Source organism: Dipodomys ordii, unplaced genomic scaffold (assembly GCF_000151885.1).
Source record: "Dipodomys ordii isolate 6190 unplaced genomic scaffold, Dord_2.0 Scaffold180, whole genome shotgun sequence".
NCBI classification, from domain to species: Eukaryota; Metazoa; Chordata; class Mammalia; order Rodentia; family Heteromyidae; genus Dipodomys; species Dipodomys ordii.
In genome coordinates, this window is record NW_012267396.1 from 234,461 (window position 1) to 254,240 (window position 19,780).

The following is a 19,780-nucleotide window of genomic DNA, read 5'->3' on the forward strand; positions in this document are numbered from 1 at the left end:
TTCTGGCATCTGGTTGGATCACCATCCCTCTCACCCCAAGGGGAAGGGACAAGTTGTCCCCTGTGGAGGATAGCTACAAGGTTGTCAGGGCCTTTACTTCTCTCAGGGCTTATCTTGGTTTCCCTGGTTCTTCAGAAAGAGGAGTGTTCTCAGATCTCAGCCTCCTGAATCGCTAGGATTATAGGCATGAGACACCAGCAACTGGCCTAATCAATGAAATTTTTCAATTAGGTTTCCCTATACTGGAAAAACCACTGGGAGAGACTCTGCAGGGTCCTGAAGAATGACAGGCTAAATTCTAAATGTAACAGGCTATAGGTCTCATTGGGCCAGCTCTCCTAAAATGGTGGGCTCTAAGACAGAATCTTAGTTTCTTCTAAGTTTGTTTTCCATTGCTGGAACAAAATACTCCAGGCTGGGTGCCTTCATTTTTAAGTTTTTAGCTCCTTGATTTGGAATCTGAAATTCTAGGATTGGAGTTTTACACATATGAACAGATGGCCTCTGATGAGAACCCCGTAGAAGGTGGTACCATCAGCGTTAGGCATTCATGCAGAAGGGATCATATCAAACCAGAAAAGGATTCCAAGGCCAGGCTTCTTGTTTGTTTGTTTTGGGGGGAATAGCCCTGGGGCTTGTGATCAGGGACTAGTGTAGGCGCTGTCCCTGAGCTCTTTTGCTCAAGGCTAGCACACTACTACTTGGTGCCACTTTCAGTTTTCTGAGTGGTTTATTGGAGATTAGAGTCTCACGGACTTCCCCGCTCGGGCTGGTTTCAGCCTCCTTAGTAGGTAGGATTATAGGCATGAGCCACTGGTGCCTGGCAGTTTTATTATTATTTTTTTTAATACAGAGTATTAAAAAGACAACTCTCCCAGTTCCAGGTATGACCCTGGAACTGGGATTACAGGTGTGCCCCACCGTAGCCAACTAGAAATAGGGATGCTTCTCACCTATCTGAACCACTATCTCAACCTATGATGTGAGGTTCGGTGAAGAACATTCGAGGCCATCCCGTGGAAAAGGTTCATGATTTGTGCCACAGTCTGACTATGCCCCTCAAGGGTGCAATATTGAAAACTTGGTCCTTAGTGTGGCCCATATTGGGAGACAGTGGTAGCTTTAAGAAGTGGGGCCTAGGCCGGGCGCCGGTGGCTCACGCCTATCATCCTAGCTACTCAGGAAGCTGAGATCTGGGGATCACGGTTCAAAGCCAGCCCGGGCAGGAAAGACCATGAGACTCTTATCTCCAATAAACCACTAGAAAACCAGAAGTGGCACTGTAGCTCAAGTGGTAGAGCACTCTTCTTCGGCTGAAGAGCTGAGGGACAGCGCCCAGGCCGAATTCAAGCCCCATGACCGACAAAAAAAAAAAAAAAAGTGGGGGCCTACTGGAGGGTGATTTGGGTCATTGGAGGGGGGGAGGTGCTGTCTCATGGGGATGAATGTTGGCCACTAGGCCCTGGTGGCTCACATCTGTAATCCTAGCTACTCAGAAGGCAGAGTACCATGGACCAGCTCCGTCGGGACAACGGAGGACACCTAGTGGATGAACTGGAATAGGTGGGGAGATGGCAAACAGACAACTCACACAAGAGGAGTGGATGCTGAGTGCGATTTAATGCAGAGGATAACAAACTTTTATAGCAAAAGTCTCCATGAGAAAGGGCAAAAGGTTACACAATCTTGCTGCAAGGCTTCATTCTTAGGTGGTCACCAGCTGGTCACCTGATCTTGTTTTTGGATGACGAGTTATGACGATAGGCACTTGTTTTTGGCTTTACCTCTATTTTTAAGAAATACAATGGGTTTCGATGTTTATCACCAATTAACCATTAAACCAGAGCATATGGGCAAGGTGCTGAACAGAAAGGCATGAACTCTAGTACTTTATAGTTACTTTTATTTAGTTTTATACTTTATACGTTTTAAATCTTTTCTAAGCAATTGTGCTTCTTTGCCATTCTTTAGAGGGTCCCCAATTTGTGGCCAAAAATCATGATATTCAGTATACTTAGTTAAATCTGGCCATATATCAAATTTAAGCTCATAGTGTCTTTTCTGTAACCCTTTCACATAATCATTTACTCTTTTCTATAGAGGCCTTAACTGTCTCATAAGATCTTTCTTGTTCCTTCTTTAATAGTAAGCACCAAGGAGGCCTAGATCTAGCAAGTCTCTCAGTAAATGAGAGTAATAGGAAGTTCTTTCTCCTAAGTAGTTTACCCAACGGTTGCCATCCTTATCATACACACCTGTTAAAGGCTATGGCTCTGGGGGAAGTCTTTGGAGTCCTCTAGATAATGGAGGATCCCACCATTTTCCTCTGATAAGCCATTGCCACCTTCCATCTACCAACCTTTTAGGAATCTTATTTAGCTTTTGGTCTACATATCCCTCTACATCTTTCTTATCTACAGGATATCTATATGGGTCTATTGTATATGCTTCAGGATTAAAGGGAAGTCTCCAATAGCCATACACTCTTTCTGCTCTAGCCGTGCCTACAGCTTCTTGTAAATCTCTTACAATTCCTTCTGCTGAAGTGACGTCATGAAAACCCCAATACTTTTATATTTACTTATGACTTGTCTACTAGCCTCCATAAGAGGGGCTTTCAGGGTAGCACTTAACTCTGGTGAGTTAGTCATATTCTCAAGACACTCATCAGATATTGGAGACGTCAACACTTTTAAGAAAGAGCCTTGAATAAGGGAACGTTGAGCATGAGTAAGTAGAACAAGCAGCAGGAACAGTAAAAGATTAATAGGAACTCCTATGCAGTGAAGAAAAGAAAAACAGGAACAGCAACACATCTTTCCCAGGGGCTTGCCAGCCTTTTCAGGAGGTAGGCCTCTTTGAAGCCTCATTCTCTGAGGTAGACTTCGGTGAAGTCCCATTCTCAGAGATAGGTCTCTGTGAAGCCCCATTCTCAGGTCTGAAAGCAGGTGTTCCATGCTAAGCAGACTCCACCGGAGTAGGTGTGGCAGCAGAGATCTGACCATCATGGTCAGATGTGGTGCAGTGGCTCAAGTGGTAGAGCGCTAACCTTGAGCTGAAGAGCTGAGGGACAGCAGCCAGGCACAGAGTTCAAGCCCCACGACAGACAATAATAATAATATAACAAATAAGATGATTCCTGTCAAAAATCAATTTAGGTTCACCGAAACGGGGTGGGAGAGAAGAATCTCCGTGGAGAAGAAATCTTCAACCAGATCCTTTGTCAGGAGGTGTCTGCTTAAATTCAGGGAGAGGGGCTATCCCACTAGTACCCACAAACTTGGAATTCTGGTACAAAATGATTCCTGAAGGTACAGAAGCAAAAGCTTTTGCAATGGTGCAATTTCCAGCTTTCATTGTGACTGTGGCAGAGTGCGAGTCTTGAGCAAAAAAAAAAGCCCAGTGACACGCCCAGAGACGGAGCTCGAGCGCCAAGTCCTGAGTTCGAACCCTACGACCGGCACCCAAAAGAAAAAGAAAGCAAAAAGGCTTTGTGGAACCCGACCCGTGAATCCCACTGATACCCATCAAAGGAGCAAGACTCCACATTAGAAGGGTCTCAAGCGAGGCCGGGCATTGGCCATGAATTCCCCGAGACAGACACACACAGACAGACAGGCAGACAGGCAGACAGACAGCCACTCACACACTCGATCGCCTCAGGACCCCGCAAAGAGGCGAGTTGACTCCCTCAACTTCCACTTCCACGCCGGAACCTTAAAGAACTGGCCAGGTGCGGACAACCCGGGGACTTCCGGTGTGTCACTTCCGCTTCCGGTTTCACCAGTATTTCCTTTGGTCAAGACCAAAGCGTTTCCAGTGAGGAGTTTGTGGCGTCGGAAGAAGGTTCGACGAGATTCGAGGTGAAAGGTCACTCGGAGGGGCCCGCAGTGTTGGGGGGGGGCGGGGGCGGCGGCGGGGCCTGAGCCGCCGAGGGTTGGGGAGTCGGCGGGAGGGGAAGCCGCGAGCCCCGGGGCCGGGCCTGGCTGTCAGGCGACGAGGGGCGGAGACCGGTGCGTCCTGGACGTCGGATTTGGGGGCGTCAGGGCTTGGATGGTGGGGTTGAGGGAGGTGAGAAGCCCCCCCCCCCCACACACACACGGGATCTTCCGGACTGGGGGAGACCCGGGGCATCCCGGAAGTCTGACAATGGCGTCTTCTCTCGGCCCTGGGTACAGATCCCGCCAGGATGATCGAGGTTGTTTGCAACGACCGTCTGGGGAAGAAAGTCCGCGTGAAGTGCAAGTATCCGGCGGCTCCGGGGGTGCTGGGCCCGGGGCGGGGTCACAGTCGATGTTGGAGGGTGCTCCCCGATGGAGCCCGGGAGGGAGGGCGCATTGGGTCCCGACCCGGGGGTAAGAGATTGAGCCCGAGTTTGTCATTTTTCTGGTTCTACGTCTCCCTTCCGTTTGCCTTAACTTCTCTGCGCCCAGCACCGATGACACCATCGGGGACCTTAAGAAGTTAATCGCTGCCCAAACTGGCACCCGTTGGAACAAAATTGTCCTTAAAAAATGGTGAGTGAGGCCTAGGAATGTGGCTTAGTGGTGGAATGCTTGCCTCGCATGCTTGAAGCTCTGGGTTCGATTCCTCCGTACACAAAACACAAAAAGCCGGCAGTGGCGCTGTGGCTCAAGTGGTAGAGTGCTGGCCTTGAGCACAGGCTCAGGGAGAGTCGCCCAGGGCCTGAGTTCAAGCCCCAGGACTGGCAAAAAAGAAAAAAAAATGGTGTGATGGGAGAGCAGCGGGGCTGAATGTCACCAGGTTTGACGGTGGTGGATGGGGGATAGAGGAAGACAGTAATCAGCCCTTGGAGGGAGTGGGGAAGGGCAACCTGCCCCCCTCCAGTGCAAAAAGCCTCCCTTGGGCTCACTCTGAATGGTCTCTGTCCCATAGGTACACGATTTTCAAGGACCATGTGTCTCTGGGGGATTGTATCCTTTCCTGACTTCTTCAGAAAGAACTGAGCCCCATTCTCTTGGTTGTACACTGAAGCCTGTGGGAAATTAAAGTGTTCAGTTAGAACTCAGCAACTGGGCTGGGAAGGTGGCTCAGTGGTAGAGCGCTTGCCTTGCAAGCCTGAGGCCCTGGGTTCGATTCCTCAGCACCACATAAGCAAAAAGAAAAAAGCTGGAAGTGGTGCTGTGGCTCAAGTGGTAGAGTGCTAGCCTTGAGCTGAAGAGCTGAGGGACAGCGCCCAGGCCCAGAGTTCAGGCCCCATGACAGGACCCCTCCCCCCCCCCAAAAAAAAAAAAAACTCAGCAACTGATGGGCACTGAGAAAATGGGAGCCAGGTGATCATTTTGCTGAGAGGGGGAAAGAGCTTTGACACTTTGAGCTCATAGTATTTATTAATGAGGTTTAGGACAAGTCAAGGTGGAGTTGAGACTCAAGTAAGCCTTAGGGCTGGGAAGGTGGCTCAGTGCTAGAGTGTTTGCCTCACGTGCATGAGGCCCTGGGTTCGATTCCTCAGCACCACAGAAACAGAAAAAGCCAGAAGGTGGGGGCTATGGCTCAAGTGGTAGAGCACTAGTCTTGAGCTGAAGAACTGAGGGACAGCGCCCAGGCCCAGAATTCAAGCCCCACGACTGGCAAAAAAAAAAAGTATGTGTTATACAGAAAGGGAGCAGGTATTTTTTGGGTGTGTTTATGCCAGTCCTGGGGCTTGAATTCCTGGGCGATGTTACTTAGCCTTTTTGCTTAAGACTGGTGCTCTACCACTTGAGCCACAGTTTCCACTTGTGGCCTTTTGCTGGTTAATTGGAGAAGAGTCTTACAGACTTTTCTGCCCAGGTTGGCTTTTCAAGCCTCAAGCCTCTATCCTTAGATCTCAACCTACTGAGTAGCTAGGATTATAGAAGTTAGTATCTCACTAACACCAAGGTGAAATTTTTTTAATAGTTTGGATTTTCTCCAAATTAGCCCAGTACAGGGGTTGTAGAATACCTGCTAATGAGCGAATAGTTTGGATTTTCTCCAAATTAGCCCAGTACAGGGGTTGTAGAATACCTGCCAATGAGCGAAAGCAAGCCTTACACTAAGTTTGAATCCCAGAGTCAAAACTCAAAGAGGGCTGGGAAGGTGGCTCAGTGGTAGAGTGCTTTCCTTGCATGCATGAGTCCCTGGGTTCAATTTTGCAGCATCACATAAGCAGAAAAAGCTGGAAGTAGTGCTGTGGCTCAAGTGGTAGAATGCTAGCCTTGAGCTGAAGAGCTGAGGGACAGCACCCAGGCCCAGAGTTCAGGGCCCACTACTGATCCCTCCCCCCCAAAAAAAACAAAACAAACCAACAACAACAGAATTTGCCCACTCCAGAATTGTTTCACCTGCCCTGGAATGGATTCTCTGGCCACCTGATTTCCAACTGTGAATGGCTGAGGGGTGAGGGCTGGAGACCTCTCAGAGAAAGTTCCTTAACACAGTTAATTCCAGATGAAATCCATGATGGAATGAACCTGGAACTTTACTACCAGTAGAGAAGTCCTCCTCCTGTCCTCTCCTCATCCTCCAACCTCACCTCTCCCATTGCTATGGATGTTTGTTTTTAAAAATTCTCATTAATAAAGAATTAGATGCTGCTCTGTTGTTGTGTTTGTTGAGGGTTGTGTTGGGAGGGGAGGCTGCCATCTGGTTGATACTCTGCTGTCAGGATATAGCTGCCCACTGGGAGCTCAGATAGACTGGAGCAGCCAGGGAGGAATAGACAAGTCTATTCTGGCACAGTTGAGGGCTCTTGAGTTTTGCTTTGGGTCTCTGAAGAGCATCCGACTGTAGGGGAACCCAGTTGTGGTGAATACCTGTAATTCTAACACTTGGGAGGCTGAAGCAAGAGGATCCTAAGTTGAGACCAGCTTCCCACCCCCAAGTACCCTCCACCATCCACCACATCCTGGAGATTGAAGTCAGAGTCTCTCCAGCTTTGCTAGGCAGGCGCTCCACCACTTGAGCCACCCTCCAGCCCCTTTGTCCATTGGTTATTTTCCAGGTAGAGTCTTGCTTTATGCCCAGGATAGCCTGGACTGTAATTCTACTATTCTTCCATGCCCAGCCCTTAGTTGAGATTGGATCATATGAAATTTGGTTACTTTGTTTTGCCTGGGTGAACTTTGATCCCAACTAGCTAAGATTACAGAATTGAGCCACCATTTGTGGCTCCAGATGGAACTTTTAAGAGATAATAAGCTCCTGAAGTCTGTGCTTCAGGAATTGATAGATTATTTCAAGAATGGGTCTGAGCTGAGTGCCCAAGGCTCACACTTGTAATCCTAGCTATTCAGGAGGATGAGATTTGAGGATCACTGTTTGAAGCCAGCCTGGGCAGAAAAGTCCCTGCCCTGTGAGACTCTTATCACCAATAAACTACTCAAAAATGCTGGAAGTGGTGCTGTGGCTTAAGTCATAGAGTTCTAGCCTAAAGCACAAAGAGCATCCGACAGCACCCAGGTTCTGAGTTCAAGCCCTAGGACTGGCAAAAAACGGGGAGGGGTCTGTTAACTTGTCTCTATCTCTTGTATGTTCCTTTCACTCTGTGAAGAAATTCTCTTCTGTTACTTAGCTTTCTGTAAACTGTTACCTTTTTTTTTTTTTGTCTGTTGTGAGGCTTGAACTCTGGGCCTGGATGCTGTCCCTGAGCTGCTTTGTGCTCAAGGCTAGCAATCTACCACTTGAGCCACAGCACCACTTCCAGTTTTTGAGTGGTTAGTTGGAGATAGGAGTTTCACGAGGACCTTTCTGCCAGGCCTAGCTTTGAACCATGATCCTGAGATCTCAGCTTCCTGAGTATCTAGGATTATAGGCATGAGCCACAGTCACTGGACAAACTTACTCTTTACAAATTAACCCTACCCCTAGTATTCAGTTATAGCTACAGAAAACAGACCAAGACAGCCTTTTCTAAGTTGGAACTGTGTTTCTCTTTTAATGTGTTGTGGGGTTTTTTGGATGGAGAGGTAGTAGTACCAGGACTTGAACTTGGCCTCAAACCCTTTTGCCCCCCCTACCCCTGCTTCAGTTGTGAGGCTTGAAATCTGGATCAGGGCGCTGTCCCTCAGCTCTTCAGCTCAAGGCTAGAACTCTACCACTTGAGCCACAGCGCCACTTGCGGTTTTCTGGTGGTTAATTGGAGATGAGTTTCATGGACTTTCTTGCCCAGGATAGCCTTGAACTGCGATCCTCAAATCTCAGCCTCCTGAGTAGCTAGGATTATAGGCATAGCCACCAGCCCCTGGCCTGTAACCCAGGCTGGTTTCAAACTCATAATCGTACTGCCTCATCCTCTGGGTGCTGCAATTCCAGGTATGTAACCACCACACCAGACTTCACCACATTTTCACATCTGCTTCATTGGCATGCTGTAGAGGGTAGACTGAAAAACAAAAGAAAAACAAAACATTTGTAAGCATCCACAATCTCTGGTGTTTCCAGAGACTCGAAGCCCAATGCCCTTCCCCTCTTTCCCGGTAGATCTTGGCCTTGTGCCTGCAGTGGAAGAGGAACCTAGATGCAGCCTCACTACGAAGCCTTTCTCAGCTTCATGCATCCATTCTCTCCTCAGCGACCTTGTGATCCTCAGTACAAAAACATTGCCAAGTCTTGACCACTGCACCTCCACTCCCCCAAGTTCCAGCTTTCTGCCTCCTTTCTTGGGTACTGGATTATTTTAAAATTATTGTTATAGATGTGATATCCAGAGGGATTCCAATTACCTGAATCAGGTAGAGTAGTACATTTCCTTTCATACTGTGTCTTCTGTTCCCTCAGTCCCAGACCCTCCCTCCCGTCTCCACTCTCCAGTTGTATAATTCACTTTCATCAGTGTCCAGTGAGCTCTACTGCTCACCTTTTTCCCTCAAATCTATGCCCTCAACCCTTCCAAAGGTATACACTTGAATATACTATCCATAAGGTAAAGAAGACAGAATCAAAGCTGGGCACCGGTGGCTCTCGCCTGTAATCCTAGCTACTCAGGAGGCTGAGATCTGAGGATTGTGGTTCAAAGTGAGCCTGGGCAGAAAAGTCCATGAGACTCTCCAGAAAAATCACCAGAAAACAGGAAATGGTGCTGTAGCTCAAGTAATAGAGCACTAGCCTTGAGCTTAAGAGCTGAGGGACAGCGCCCAGGCCCAGAGTTCAAGCCCCATGACCAACCAAAATAAAAAAAGGTCTGTTTACATATCGTGGAGTTTGTTTCACTATGTGTATTGTTTTATATAAATATGCAGAGGCACATAGACATTGTGCCTTTGTGCTTCTCTCCTAAGAGTATCCTCAGTTGGTATCATTGTGTGAATATCTAGAATCCTGTATAACTTATCCAAGTCAGTGTATTTTAGATCTGTCCACATATCAGAGAGAAACATGTGCGTTTGTCTCTCTGAACCTGGCTTACTTCACTTAGCGTGGTTTGTTCTAGGGAAACTGGATTTGAATGCTTTTGGCCTGGAGCTAGTTGAAGGTGATCTCTCCTCCATCTCCCAGGCTGGCTTCCAACCTGAATTCTCAGCTCTCAGCCTCCTGAGTGGCTAGAATTATAGGTGAGAGCCACAGACAGCTGGCTTAGGTTGGCTTGTCATTCACTTCTTTGTGTTTTTGTCAGACAACTGGGCTCTTGCCCGCTAGTAAACACACAGAAAGATGTTTTCAATTCATCACATTGGCAAGAATTTGGTAGAGCCCCAGGGTCTCACGCCTATAATCCTAGCTATTCAGGAGGCTGAAATTTGAGGATTGAGGTTGGAAGCCAGCCCGGGCAAGAAAATCCATGATGCCTCTCTTCAGTTAACCAGCAAAACCCTGAAAGTGGAGCTATGGCTCAAGTAGTAGAGCACTAACCTTGAGCAAGAAAGCTCAGGGACAGAACCCAGGCCCAAGTTCAAGCACCAGGGCCAGCAGCATAAATAATAAATAAATAAATCGACGTAAAATTAACCTCATTCTCCTCCCACCCAAGTCTCCAATTTTCTCATCTGAGTGGCCATGCCATCACCCACCAGTCATGCAGGACGGAGAAGGAAGCCAGGTGGAGAGGGACTCGGTTGAAGTTGATTGCAAAAGACAATGTGTTTGGGTCTGTAGCAGAAATGGTTATCCTTGCAAAAACAAAAGGAGCAGGGTTAGCCTTGGACAGCTGGAGGAAACGGGTGCGAAGGGGGAGAATGGCGCTGCCAAATTTAAGCTTTGCGCTTAGCTACTGGTCACTAAGGCAACTGCGTTGCTAAGACAACAGGAAAGGCAGCTTCCTGCTACTGACTTCCAGACCTGGTCGCCGCTTCCGCGTGGGGACTTGTGGGCCTTGCAGAACGGCTCGGGAAGGCGGGACTTGCGGCCTCGGCAGCCAATCAGGACACTCTCGCCCGGATGGGCTCTGCGGCTAGGAGCGCCAAGGAGGGGTCGGGCTTCGCCGTTTGCCGAAGGGCGTTGAAAAGGGCGGGCCCCCCTAATCTTCCCACCACTAGATTACTGAGAAAGAGGAGGGGGCGGGGCCCGCATGAGGCCGCCCGAGGGCGGGGCTCAGGTAAACCGTGGTAGATCCGCCCGTCGTTGCTTCTTGTCCAATAAGAAGCCAGAATGCCAGACGGGACGGTTAGAGTGTCCAATGGCTGTCGTCAACCTGCCTTAGGGCTGGACTCAGCGAACCAATCAACAGCGGTGGTGGGCGGGCACAGATCGCAGGCGGTGCGGCGGAGGCGGAGCAGGCGCTGCGGCAGGAGGAAGATGGCGGATGAGGAGAAGCTGCCGCCCGGCTGGGAGAAGCGCATGAGCCGCAGCTCAGGTGCCGTAGGGGTCGGGGCTGGGGCGGGGCCGCGCGAGCCTGCGGAAGTTAGGGCTCGTGCTCGCCCCCTCGGGCACGGCGGGGCAGCCACTGTTGTCCCTCGGGGCCTTTCTTCCTCGGCGTCGCCCCTAGGGTAACGGCCTGTGGGGCTACGAGTCCCGGGGAAACTGAGGCAGGGGGGCGGGGCTGGGTGGGGAGGGCCTTGGGGGGCTCGCGTCGTCGTCCGGGGTGAAGGTCATGGTCTTGTCGCCGAATGCATCTCTGCATCCCGCTAGGTCCGGGGAAGGCCCCCTTGGGAGGAAGTCACCCCAAGACCTTGCAAAGGGCGTGGCCGGGTGTCTCCCCTGCGGTCCGCACCTACCGCTCAAGGTGAAGATTCATCATAGTGGTATTGCTAGTAACTGTGCACGTTTATTTCTGCACCAGGCAACGTGCCAGTCTAAGTTCTCTCTGAATTGGTACAACTCTCTGGGAAGGATGCAGTGAAAACAGTTCCTTTTCGTTGTTATTTTTATTTTTGTACCGGTCCCGGGCCTTGAACTTGAACCCTGGGCACGGTACCTTGGCTTTCCCCCCACTCCCCTCAAGGCTGACATTCTACCACTTGAGCCACAGCTCCACTTCCAGCTTTTTGCTGGTTAACTGGAGTCTCACGGACTTTTCTGCCTAGGCTACTTCCAACTGCGATCCTCATATTTCAGCCTCCTGAGCAGCTAGGATTACATGGGTGAGCCGCTGGCACCCAGCTAACCATCCTATTTTTACAAATGAGGGCATTTATGCCTGGACACTACTGAAACTCATTCGAGATCATGCACATCATGCATTTTAGGGGTTGGGGTCTGGATCTGAATCTAGTCACTACCTGCAGAACCCCCTTTCTGGTGGCATCTGTTAACACCCAGAGAAGCAGACCCCGCATCAGGGGTCACTGTTACCCTCCAGAGTCCATAGTAATCCCAGTCACAGTAATCATTCTTATTGATTGAACATCAGGCTCTTCGGGAACACTTTGCATTCGATTGTCCACATTAACCCCATTATCTTTGATAGCTTTCTACTCTCGCCTCTGTCTTTCAGATGAAAGCTCATAGCTAAAGTTTTAAGAGGCATTTAGTGAGCTGGGTGCTGGTGACTAAAGACTACAATTCTAGGCTGATATTTGAGTATCAGACTATGACCTCCAATTACAGAAAAAGTAAGAAGTGGCACTGTGGCTCAAGTGGTAGGTAGAGTGTTAGCCTTGAGAAAAGCCCAGGAACAGCACTCAGGCTCTGAGTTCAAGCCCCAGGACTAGCACACAATTTTTTTTGTGGGTGGGGGAGGGGAGGAAGCCAGTCCTGGGGCTTGAACTCTGAGCCTGGGCACTGTCCCTGAGCTCCTTTTGCTCAAGGATAACACTCTACCACTTGAACCACAGCTTCACTTCTGATGTTTTCTGTGATTAACTGGAGATTAGAGTCTCACAGGCTTTTCTGTCTGGGCTGGCTTTGAACCGAGACCCTCAAATCTCAGCCTCATGAGTAGCTAGGATTACAGGCATGAGCCACCAGCACATACACATACACATTTTTTTTAAAAGAGCCAACTAGATTTTCCTGCAAAATCATACTCTTTTTCCCTAATCTGTTTCAGCCCTTTTCCGAGTGAACGTCCAGCGTAAACCTGATGCTGTTTGCTTGGCATTGTAGTGCACGCCTGTAATCCCAGCACTCAGGAGGTAGAGGGAGGAGGATCATGAGATCTTTGGTCAGCTCGGCCCATCTCTAGACCCATTCTGGCCTTTTTTGTTCTTGTTGTTGGTCGTGGGTCTTGAACTCTGGGCCTGGTTGCTGTCTCCCTCAGCTCTTCAGCTCAGGGCGAGCGCTCTACCACTTGAGCCATAGCGCCACTTCAGTTTTCTGGTGGTTTATTGGAGATAAGAGTCTCACAGACTTTCCTGCCTGGGCTGGCTTTGAACCGTTATCCTCAAATCTCAGCCCCCTGAGTAGCTAGGACTACAAGCGTGAGCCACCGGCGCCCAGCATTCTGGCCATTTTTGAGACTCTGACAGCCTTCTTCATGGGTGACACCCAACTCATAGTGCTAATATACGCAGGCCACCTCCCAGGCCTTAGACTGACACCCCAAATCTGGCTTTTTTTTTTTTTTTTGGTTGGTTGTGGGGACTGAACTCTGGGCCTGGGTGCTGTCCCTCAGCCCTTCAATTCAAGGCTAGTGCCCTACCACTTGAGCCATAGCGCCACTTCCAGCTTTTTTTCTGCTTATGTGGTACCGAGGAATCAAACCCAGGCCTCATGCATGCAAGACAAACACTCTACCACTGAGCCACCTTCCCAGCCCTTCTGTTCTGTCTCTTTCCTTGATGCTCCTCAGTGCCTGGGTCACGTCTTTGCTGTTTCCTAACCATGCATCCCAGAGCACCAGGTAGGACAGAGACCAAAGCTTGTGGGGTGAGTTGAACCCTAATCAGCCTGTGGAGGTGCCTGGTGCAAGGGTCAGTGTGGAGGAAACATCACCTATCACCATATCACCAGAAGGTACAGTTTCATAGCCTGTCCAGGGGAGAGAAAAGCTTCAGTTTTTTCATAAGCATCTTATAGATGTGTGAACTTAGTTCTTCCAAGAGCCAACAGACAGGGTTCCCTTTATCTCCATTTCACACTTGAGAAAACTGAGGCCCAGGGAAGGTAGGATCACAGACTAAGTTGCTTAGCCAGATTTGAACCCAGGTGACCTGGTTGCTGAATGATCTGAGCCCCTCACTGCTCCCGGCTTCCTTTCCTCCATCAGTCTGGTCCCTTAGCCAAAGACAGTGACCTTGTCCAGCTTTGCCTGCTGTGTTAGCTCTGAATCTTCCATGGTCGCTCATGCCTGTGGAGCCTGTTGCCACTGGCGGACATCAAGTGGGTCCAGGGTGCTGTCCTCTGTGTACAGCCCTGGCTAAGTCCTGCCCCCTCTGCCCACCCTCTCCCCTGCAGGCCGGGTGTACTACTTCAACCACATCACCAACGCCAGCCAATGGGAGCGGCCCAGTGGCGGCAGCAGTAGTGGCGTCAGCAGCAAAAATGGCCAGGGGGAGCCGGCCAGGGTCCGCTGCTCACACCTACTGGTGAAGCACAGCCAGTCCAGGCGGCCCTCATCCTGGAGGCAGGAGAAGATCACCCGGACCAAGGAGGAGGCCCTGGAGTTGATCAACGGTGAGCAGGGCCCGGACAGTGGCCTGGGGGGCTGGGGATGTTCTTTCCCTGCAGCCCAGGTAGCCCCATAATGCTCACAGCGTCCACCGCCCACAGCCTGCTCAGCCCAGTGTGGCCTTGGCTCGCACAGAATTAATTGACTAACGTGACGTGGGCATGGTGTAGATAGTTGCCTCTCTGGCCTTCTGTTTTGTTTTTGTTTCTGGTAGTACCGAGGGGTTGAACTCAGGACCTCATACCTGCTAGGCAATCACCCCACCACTTGAGCCATGTCGCCAATCCTTTTTGCTTTTTTTCTGGTGGGGTCTCGAGCTTTTGCCCTGATGGCCTTGGACTGCCATCCTCCGACGTCAGCCTCTTGACTAGCTGGGATTACAGGCATGCACAGCCACACCTGGCTCTCTGTTCTTTTAGTCTGCTATTTGCATTGAACCAGGTAGAAGCAGAGGACCCAGCCCAGGTAGGGTGAGCACAGCAGGGATTCTATTTTTATTTTATTTTATTTTTTGTCTGTCATGGGGCCTGAACTCTGGGCCTGGGCGCTGTCCCTCAGCTCTTCAGCTCAAGGCTAGTTCTGTACCACAGCGCCACTTCCAGCTTTTTCAGCTTATGTGGTACTGAGTAATCGAACCCAGGCATGCAAGACAAGCCCTCTACCACTGAGCCACCTTCCCAGCCCACAGATGTGGTAGTGCCTTGGTTGCTGTGGGAACCTTCAGGACTTTTCTCTCTCCCAAGACTCGGTCTTGTCAGTTTTCTGTGACCTGGGCCTCACAGTACACCTGCCTTCAGAGCTATGGTCGGCATTCCGTGAGGTGGTGCGGGGCTCATGGGTGACATCGACTGGTGGGCGCTGTGCAGACAGCGTTGTGGTCATGGAGGGCCATTGGCACTTACTGGTCCGTGAGGTGCACACAGAGCTCGCCATCAGCGTTGAGGGGTTCTTTCCACCTGGGGTCCAGTTTGCTGCTGCCAGGCCCTTGCTGGTGGACCTTGGGCTAAGTTTTAGTCCTTTTCCTGGGTTAGCAGTTAGTGGCCTCTTGGGGCCACAGCCTGGGCATGGAATGTTGGATGACACTGCTAGAGCCAGTGTTCCTGATGGTGTGGGACCCGGCCCAGAGCAGCTCTTCGTGCTCCGTGGTAGAGTTGCTATCCCATAGCTGGGCCCAACATTGGCCCCGGGGATACTGCGCCTGCGCACGCATACGCACACGCATACATTCCCGATGCTATCTGTACTTTCACCTCCCCACCCAGGAGCACTGGGGAAAGGAACAGGGAGCTTGTGTGCAGCATTGCTCACCTCCTGAACTGAGAGGCCTGGCATCACCTCCCATCCAGGCTGAGGAAGGGGTACCTAAGATGTATGTTCTGAAGGCAGAAGGATGTGGGGGGCCATGGAGGGCCCTGGGGATCCTGTCGCTTCAGGAAAGGTCTAGGGCAGTATGTGCTGGGCTGGGGAAGTGAGCTGCTCCATCTCCAAGCTGTGAGGGCTAGGGATGAGGAGGACCAGCCTGGGCAGTTTTCAGGACTTGTCTCAGAAACCAAAGGGCTTGGGCTGGGAAGGTGGCTCAGTGGTAGAGCGCTTGCCTTGCATGCATGAGGCCCTGGGTTCGATTCCTCAGCACCACATAGCCAAAAAGAAAAAAAAAAGCCGAAAGTGGCGCTGTGGCTCAAGTGGTAGAGTGCTAGCCTCGAGCTGAAGAGCTGAGGGACAGCGCCCAGGCCCAGTGTTCAGGCCCCACGACCAGACCCCCCCAAAAAAAACAAAACAAAACAAAAACCCAAAGGGCTTGGGATATAGCTCATTGGGAGCACACTTGCATAGCATGTCTCAGGCCCTGGGTTCGTGTGTGTGTGTGTGTGTGTGTGTGTGTGTGTGTGTGTGTGTGTGTGTGTGTGTGCTGGAGCTTGAATTTAGGGCCTAGATGCTGTCCCTGAGATTTTTTTCTTTTCTCAAGAATAGTGCTCTATCCCTTGAGCCACTGAACCTCTTCCAGCCTTTTCTGAGTAGTTTATTAAGATTAGAGTCTCCTAGCCTTTCCTGTCTGGGCTGGTTTCAAATCATGATCCTGGACTGGTGTGGGTGGCTCACGCCTTTAATCCTAGCTACTCAGGGAGCTGAGATCTGAGGACTGCAGTTCAAAGCCAGCCTGGGCAGAAACCTCTGTGAGACTCTGTATCTCCAATTAACCACCAGAAAACTAGAATTAGTGCTGTGGCTCAGGTGGTAGAGTGCTAGCCTTGATCTGAAAAGCTGAGGACCAGCACCTAGGCCCAGAGTTTAAGGCCCACGACCGACTCCCATTCCCCCCCCCCCAAAACTCACAATCCTCAGATCTCAGCCTCCCGAGTAGCTAGGATTACAGGCATGAGCCACTGATCTACTGCCAAAAATAATGGCTAGCCAGAGCTAGAACAATGAGGTATACCATGTCCAGCAGAGGGCTCTGGGGAAGAGGCTCCATGTTGGGGGCCTGGTGGGAGGCAGAGAGAAGTGAGAGCAGATTTTGTGTTTAGGAGGCAGTGACGTTGAGGGGGCAGGACGTGGGACTGGGGGGGCAGGTGATGGAAGATCAGAAGCAGAGTGGGCCCCAACTGGCACAGGGCTGATTCGGTGGCTGCCCTGATGCCTCCAGCGAGTGGCTTCCTCCTGAGAGCGTCAGCAGCCGCTTGTGGGTGCCCAGGAAGCTCCCACAACAGGGGGCTCAGGTTTGCCACACTTGGTCTGTGTGTGCAAGTGGGACACCCCGGCAGGGGTAGAGGGAGGCTTCTTGGCCCAGGAACTTCCTCTCTTAGCTTCAGTGTCCTGCCTGTGGCCTTCCTGGGGCAGGGCGATCCATTGTACAGAGAGAGAGAGAGAGCATTCACGTGGGCCAGCACTGGCCATCAGACGTGGCTTCCTTGCTCTGGACCTCAGTCACCCTCCCTGACCAGGACCCATTTAGGTGATCTGGAGATGATCTGGAGAGGGTGCCCACCGCAGCTGGCAGGCAGGGCCTAGTGAGCATCCCTGCCGTCCTCTTTGGCCCAGGAGACAGGCTGCCTGCAGCAGAGCAGCACGGGACTGCAGAGGTGTCTCAGCATATGCTCCTCTGTAGCTGCTGAGCCGCAGCCAGAGGCCAGCGGGAACCTGAAGGCCTGCCAGGGTCATTGCCGCTGTCCTTGTCTGACTGAGCAGGCCACGCCTTGGACAAGTCCTCCGTTCCCTGTTGCTCTGAGCCACATGGTTCCTCGCCCAGGCCCTTGATGGGGTCCCAGGGAGGCCCAGAATAGAGCATGAGGGGGGTGCTGAGGGGTTCCCTTGGGTACCGCAGCAGGGAGGGTGACAGGTGTGTGGAAGGAAGCCTTGTGTGACTCAGACAGGAAGGAACACCATAAACCCAGGGGTGGTAGAGCACTTCTGTAATCCCAGCACTCCAAGGCAGCGGCAGCAGGATCAAGAGTTTGAAGCCAGGGGCTGGGAAGCTGGCTCGGTGGTAGAGCGCTTGCCTTGCATGCATGACGCCCTGGTTCGATTCCTGAGCACCACGTAAGCAGAAAAACCCGGAAGTGGCACTGTGGCTCAAGTGGTAGAGCACTAGCCGTGAGCTGAAGAGCTGAGGGACAGCGCCCAGGCTCAGAGTTCAAGCCCCACGACCAACCAGGAAAAAAAAAAGTTTGAAGCCAGCCTGGGTTCATGGTGAGACTCTGTGACCCCCACAGCCCTCACTACACCATGAGCTGATGCCCCGTGGCTCAGCCAGGCAGGGTGGGCGGGTCCTCTGCGCCCCAAAGAGCAGCTGCCAGCTGGTCAGGAAAGTGCTTCAGGCCCAGCTCCACTGGCCTGGGAGCCCAGGGGAAGATCAAGATGCGCACGAGTGCCCAGGCAGCAGGCAGACAGGGCGGGCTGCCCCGTGTCTGTGTCACAGGCCCCCGTGCTTGCCCAGCCCATGAACCCAGGAGTGCGCATGCGCGGATCACACACGCACGGCCCTCCCGCACCCAGCGCCTGAGGCGCCTGCACTTCCCACCCAGGAGGAAGCCCCGTGGGGCCACACCTGTACCCCCTTTCCACAATCTCACACGTGGGGAGTGGCCTCTCTGCCCTGTGACTGCGTGGAGGTAACTCCTCTCTCCCCTGGCCTGCCTCTGGAGTTCAAGCAGGGTCATGGGGGTGTTGGTTGGGAGCCCCTGTGCCCCTGACTTGGGCCCCCTCTGTCCCCACAGGCTACATCCAGAAGATCAAGTCGGGCGAGGAGGACTTTGAGTCTCTGGCCTCACAGTTCAGTGACTGCAGCTCAGCCAAGGCCAGAGGAGACCTTGGGGCCTTCAGCAGAGGTGGGCAGGGGCCCAGCACCACCCTCGGCCCAAGAGGTGGAGAGGAGCTGGGAGGGCTGGGGGGGGGGTGTTGGTGGCCGGGTGGCCTGGGCCCTTGCTGCACCGACCTCTGCAGCCCACTAGGTGGCAGCACAGCTCCCTTCAGTTCTGACACTGCCCTGCTCCTCTGGGCTGAGGTCGGAGACCCCAGGGCCTGTCCCCCAGATTGCTCCCCACCTCACAGGAGGGGAGGAGACCAAAGTCTAATCTGGGTGGGCAGCACCCAGATTAGGCCGGCCATGTCTGGACTGAGGAGGCTCACTGCCTCCCCCACCTCCACCACCTCTGTGCTTTGTCCTCCATCCTCGATCCTAGTGGTCTGTGGAGCTGCAGAGAGGAGCCTAAGATGAGCGGGGAGGGCCGTGAGCAAGGGACTGCCGGGGACAGGTGACATACGAGCAGCTAGGATGAGTTCATCATGGAAATCGCTCTAAACGCACAGCAGTGGCGGCTGCTCTGCACGCCATCCCTCATGCCGCTTCGGGCTTCCCAGGGCTTCTTTAATGGCCCTGCCACCCCCGGCTGGGCTGCAGCTCAGCTGTGACAGGACCATAAACTCCATGATGAATGCGCGCAGGCCGGAGCCCCATCTGCCCGAGCAGCCCAACCTGAGTTGCTTCCCTGGATGCTTCCCCTCCCCTCCCCCCCCTCCTCCCCTCCCCTCCTCCTCCCCTGCCCTCCCTCCTCCTCCCTTCTCCTCCCCTTCCCATCTCCAGGTCAGATGCAGAAGCCATTTGAAGACGCCTCCTTCGCCCTGCGGACGGGGGAGATGAGCGGCCCAGTGTTCACGGACTCCGGCATCCATATCATCCTGCGCACAGAGTGAGGGCCGAGGGCCGCCAGCCTGCGGGGCACCTTGCCCCGCCACAATATTTATTGTTTCCAAAATGGCTGGTCAAGGGGCGGGGTGGGCTGTTCAAGGGGGTTCTGGGCTTCCCGCTGCCTATGTGTGTGTGTATGCAGTTGGGGTTGTCCCTCCCGCTCTCCCCCTGAAGGAATTGCCTTCAGAAGGGCAGTAGGGGGTGGGGAGGCGCCCCCCCTCAGTCCCAGGGGAGAGGGCCTAGTCTACACCTCCCCCTCTCCACTCCCAGTCCCAGGGGCAGGCAGGAGGACCCGGACTTGATTCTTCTTCTGCCTAGCTCCTCTGTTCCGTTGCAGAAAGCAGATGCCGGGGGCCAGAGCCACGGGGCCCCCTCGCGTCCCCATTAAAGCCGGAACCACTGCTCCAAGGCCTGTGTCTCATTTTGTCCCCAGGGGGGCGGGGCACTGTCCACCTTCCCTTTCCCTCATGCCCCTGTGTCCAAGCTCTGCTCTTCCTGCCCCAGAAACCTCCCTTCCTTCTGGGTCTGGCAGGTATTCCTCCTGGGACAGCCAGTGCTCCTGTTTCAGGGTGCCAAGCTCTCCTGGATTCAGGGCTGGGCCTCCCAGCATCTATCCTGCAGGGATTGGG

General features: G+C 52.5%; 2 protein-coding genes across 3 annotated transcripts; both read left to right on the forward strand.

Annotated features, from left to right (window-relative positions):
• The first annotated feature begins 3,770 nt into the window (after window positions 1-3,770).
• Ubl5 (ubiquitin-like 5) lies at window positions 3,771-6,555 on the forward strand. 2 transcript variants are annotated; one of them, XM_013033988.1, is made up of 5 exons: window positions 3,771-3,863; window positions 4,179-4,245; window positions 4,434-4,517; window positions 4,897-4,934; window positions 6,433-6,555. In XM_013033988.1, exons 2-5 carry the CDS (start codon window positions 4,190-4,192, stop codon window positions 6,474-6,476), a joined length of 222 nt encoding a protein of 73 aa, XP_012889442.1. In that variant the 5' UTR covers window positions 3,771-3,863; window positions 4,179-4,189; the 3' UTR covers window positions 6,477-6,555. The 2 variants fall into 2 exon arrangements, with proteins under 2 accessions (XP_012889442.1, XP_012889441.1); XM_013033987.1 differs by having other exon boundaries at window positions 3,777-3,870.
• A 4,027-nt stretch (window positions 6,556-10,582) lies between these two features.
• Pin1 (peptidylprolyl cis/trans isomerase, NIMA-interacting 1) lies at window positions 10,583-19,559 on the forward strand. The gene is made up of 4 exons (XM_013033966.1): window positions 10,583-10,771; window positions 13,753-13,971; window positions 18,181-18,291; window positions 19,047-19,559. The coding sequence occupies exons 1-4, from the start codon at window positions 10,714-10,716 to the stop codon at window positions 19,154-19,156; spliced, it is 498 nt and encodes a 165-aa protein (XP_012889420.1). The 5' UTR covers window positions 10,583-10,713; the 3' UTR covers window positions 19,157-19,559.
• Window positions 19,560-19,780: the final 221 nt, after the last annotated feature.

Bases quoted from the DNA above. Each gene is read 5' to 3' on its own strand.
- Ubl5 (XM_013033988.1), top strand. From the start codon at position 4,190: ATGATCGAGGTTGTTTGCAACGACCGTCTGGGGAAGAAAGTCCGCGTG. The intron at 4,246-4,433 runs GTATCCGGCGGC...CTCTGCGCCCAG, and splicing joins AAAGTCCGCGTGAAGTGCAA to CACCGATGACACCATCGGGG. The intron at 4,518-4,896 runs GTGAGTGAGGCC...TCTGTCCCATAG, and splicing joins AAAATTGTCCTTAAAAAATG to GTACACGATTTTCAAGGACC.
- Pin1 (XM_013033966.1), top strand. From the start codon at position 10,714: ATGGCGGATGAGGAGAAGCTGCCGCCCGGCTGGGAGAAGCGCATGAGC. The intron at 10,772-13,752 runs GTGCCGTAGGGG...TCTCCCCTGCAG, and splicing joins GCGCATGAGCCGCAGCTCAG to GCCGGGTGTACTACTTCAAC. The intron at 13,972-18,180 runs GTGAGCAGGGCC...CTGTCCCCACAG, and splicing joins GGCCCTGGAGTTGATCAACG to GCTACATCCAGAAGATCAAG.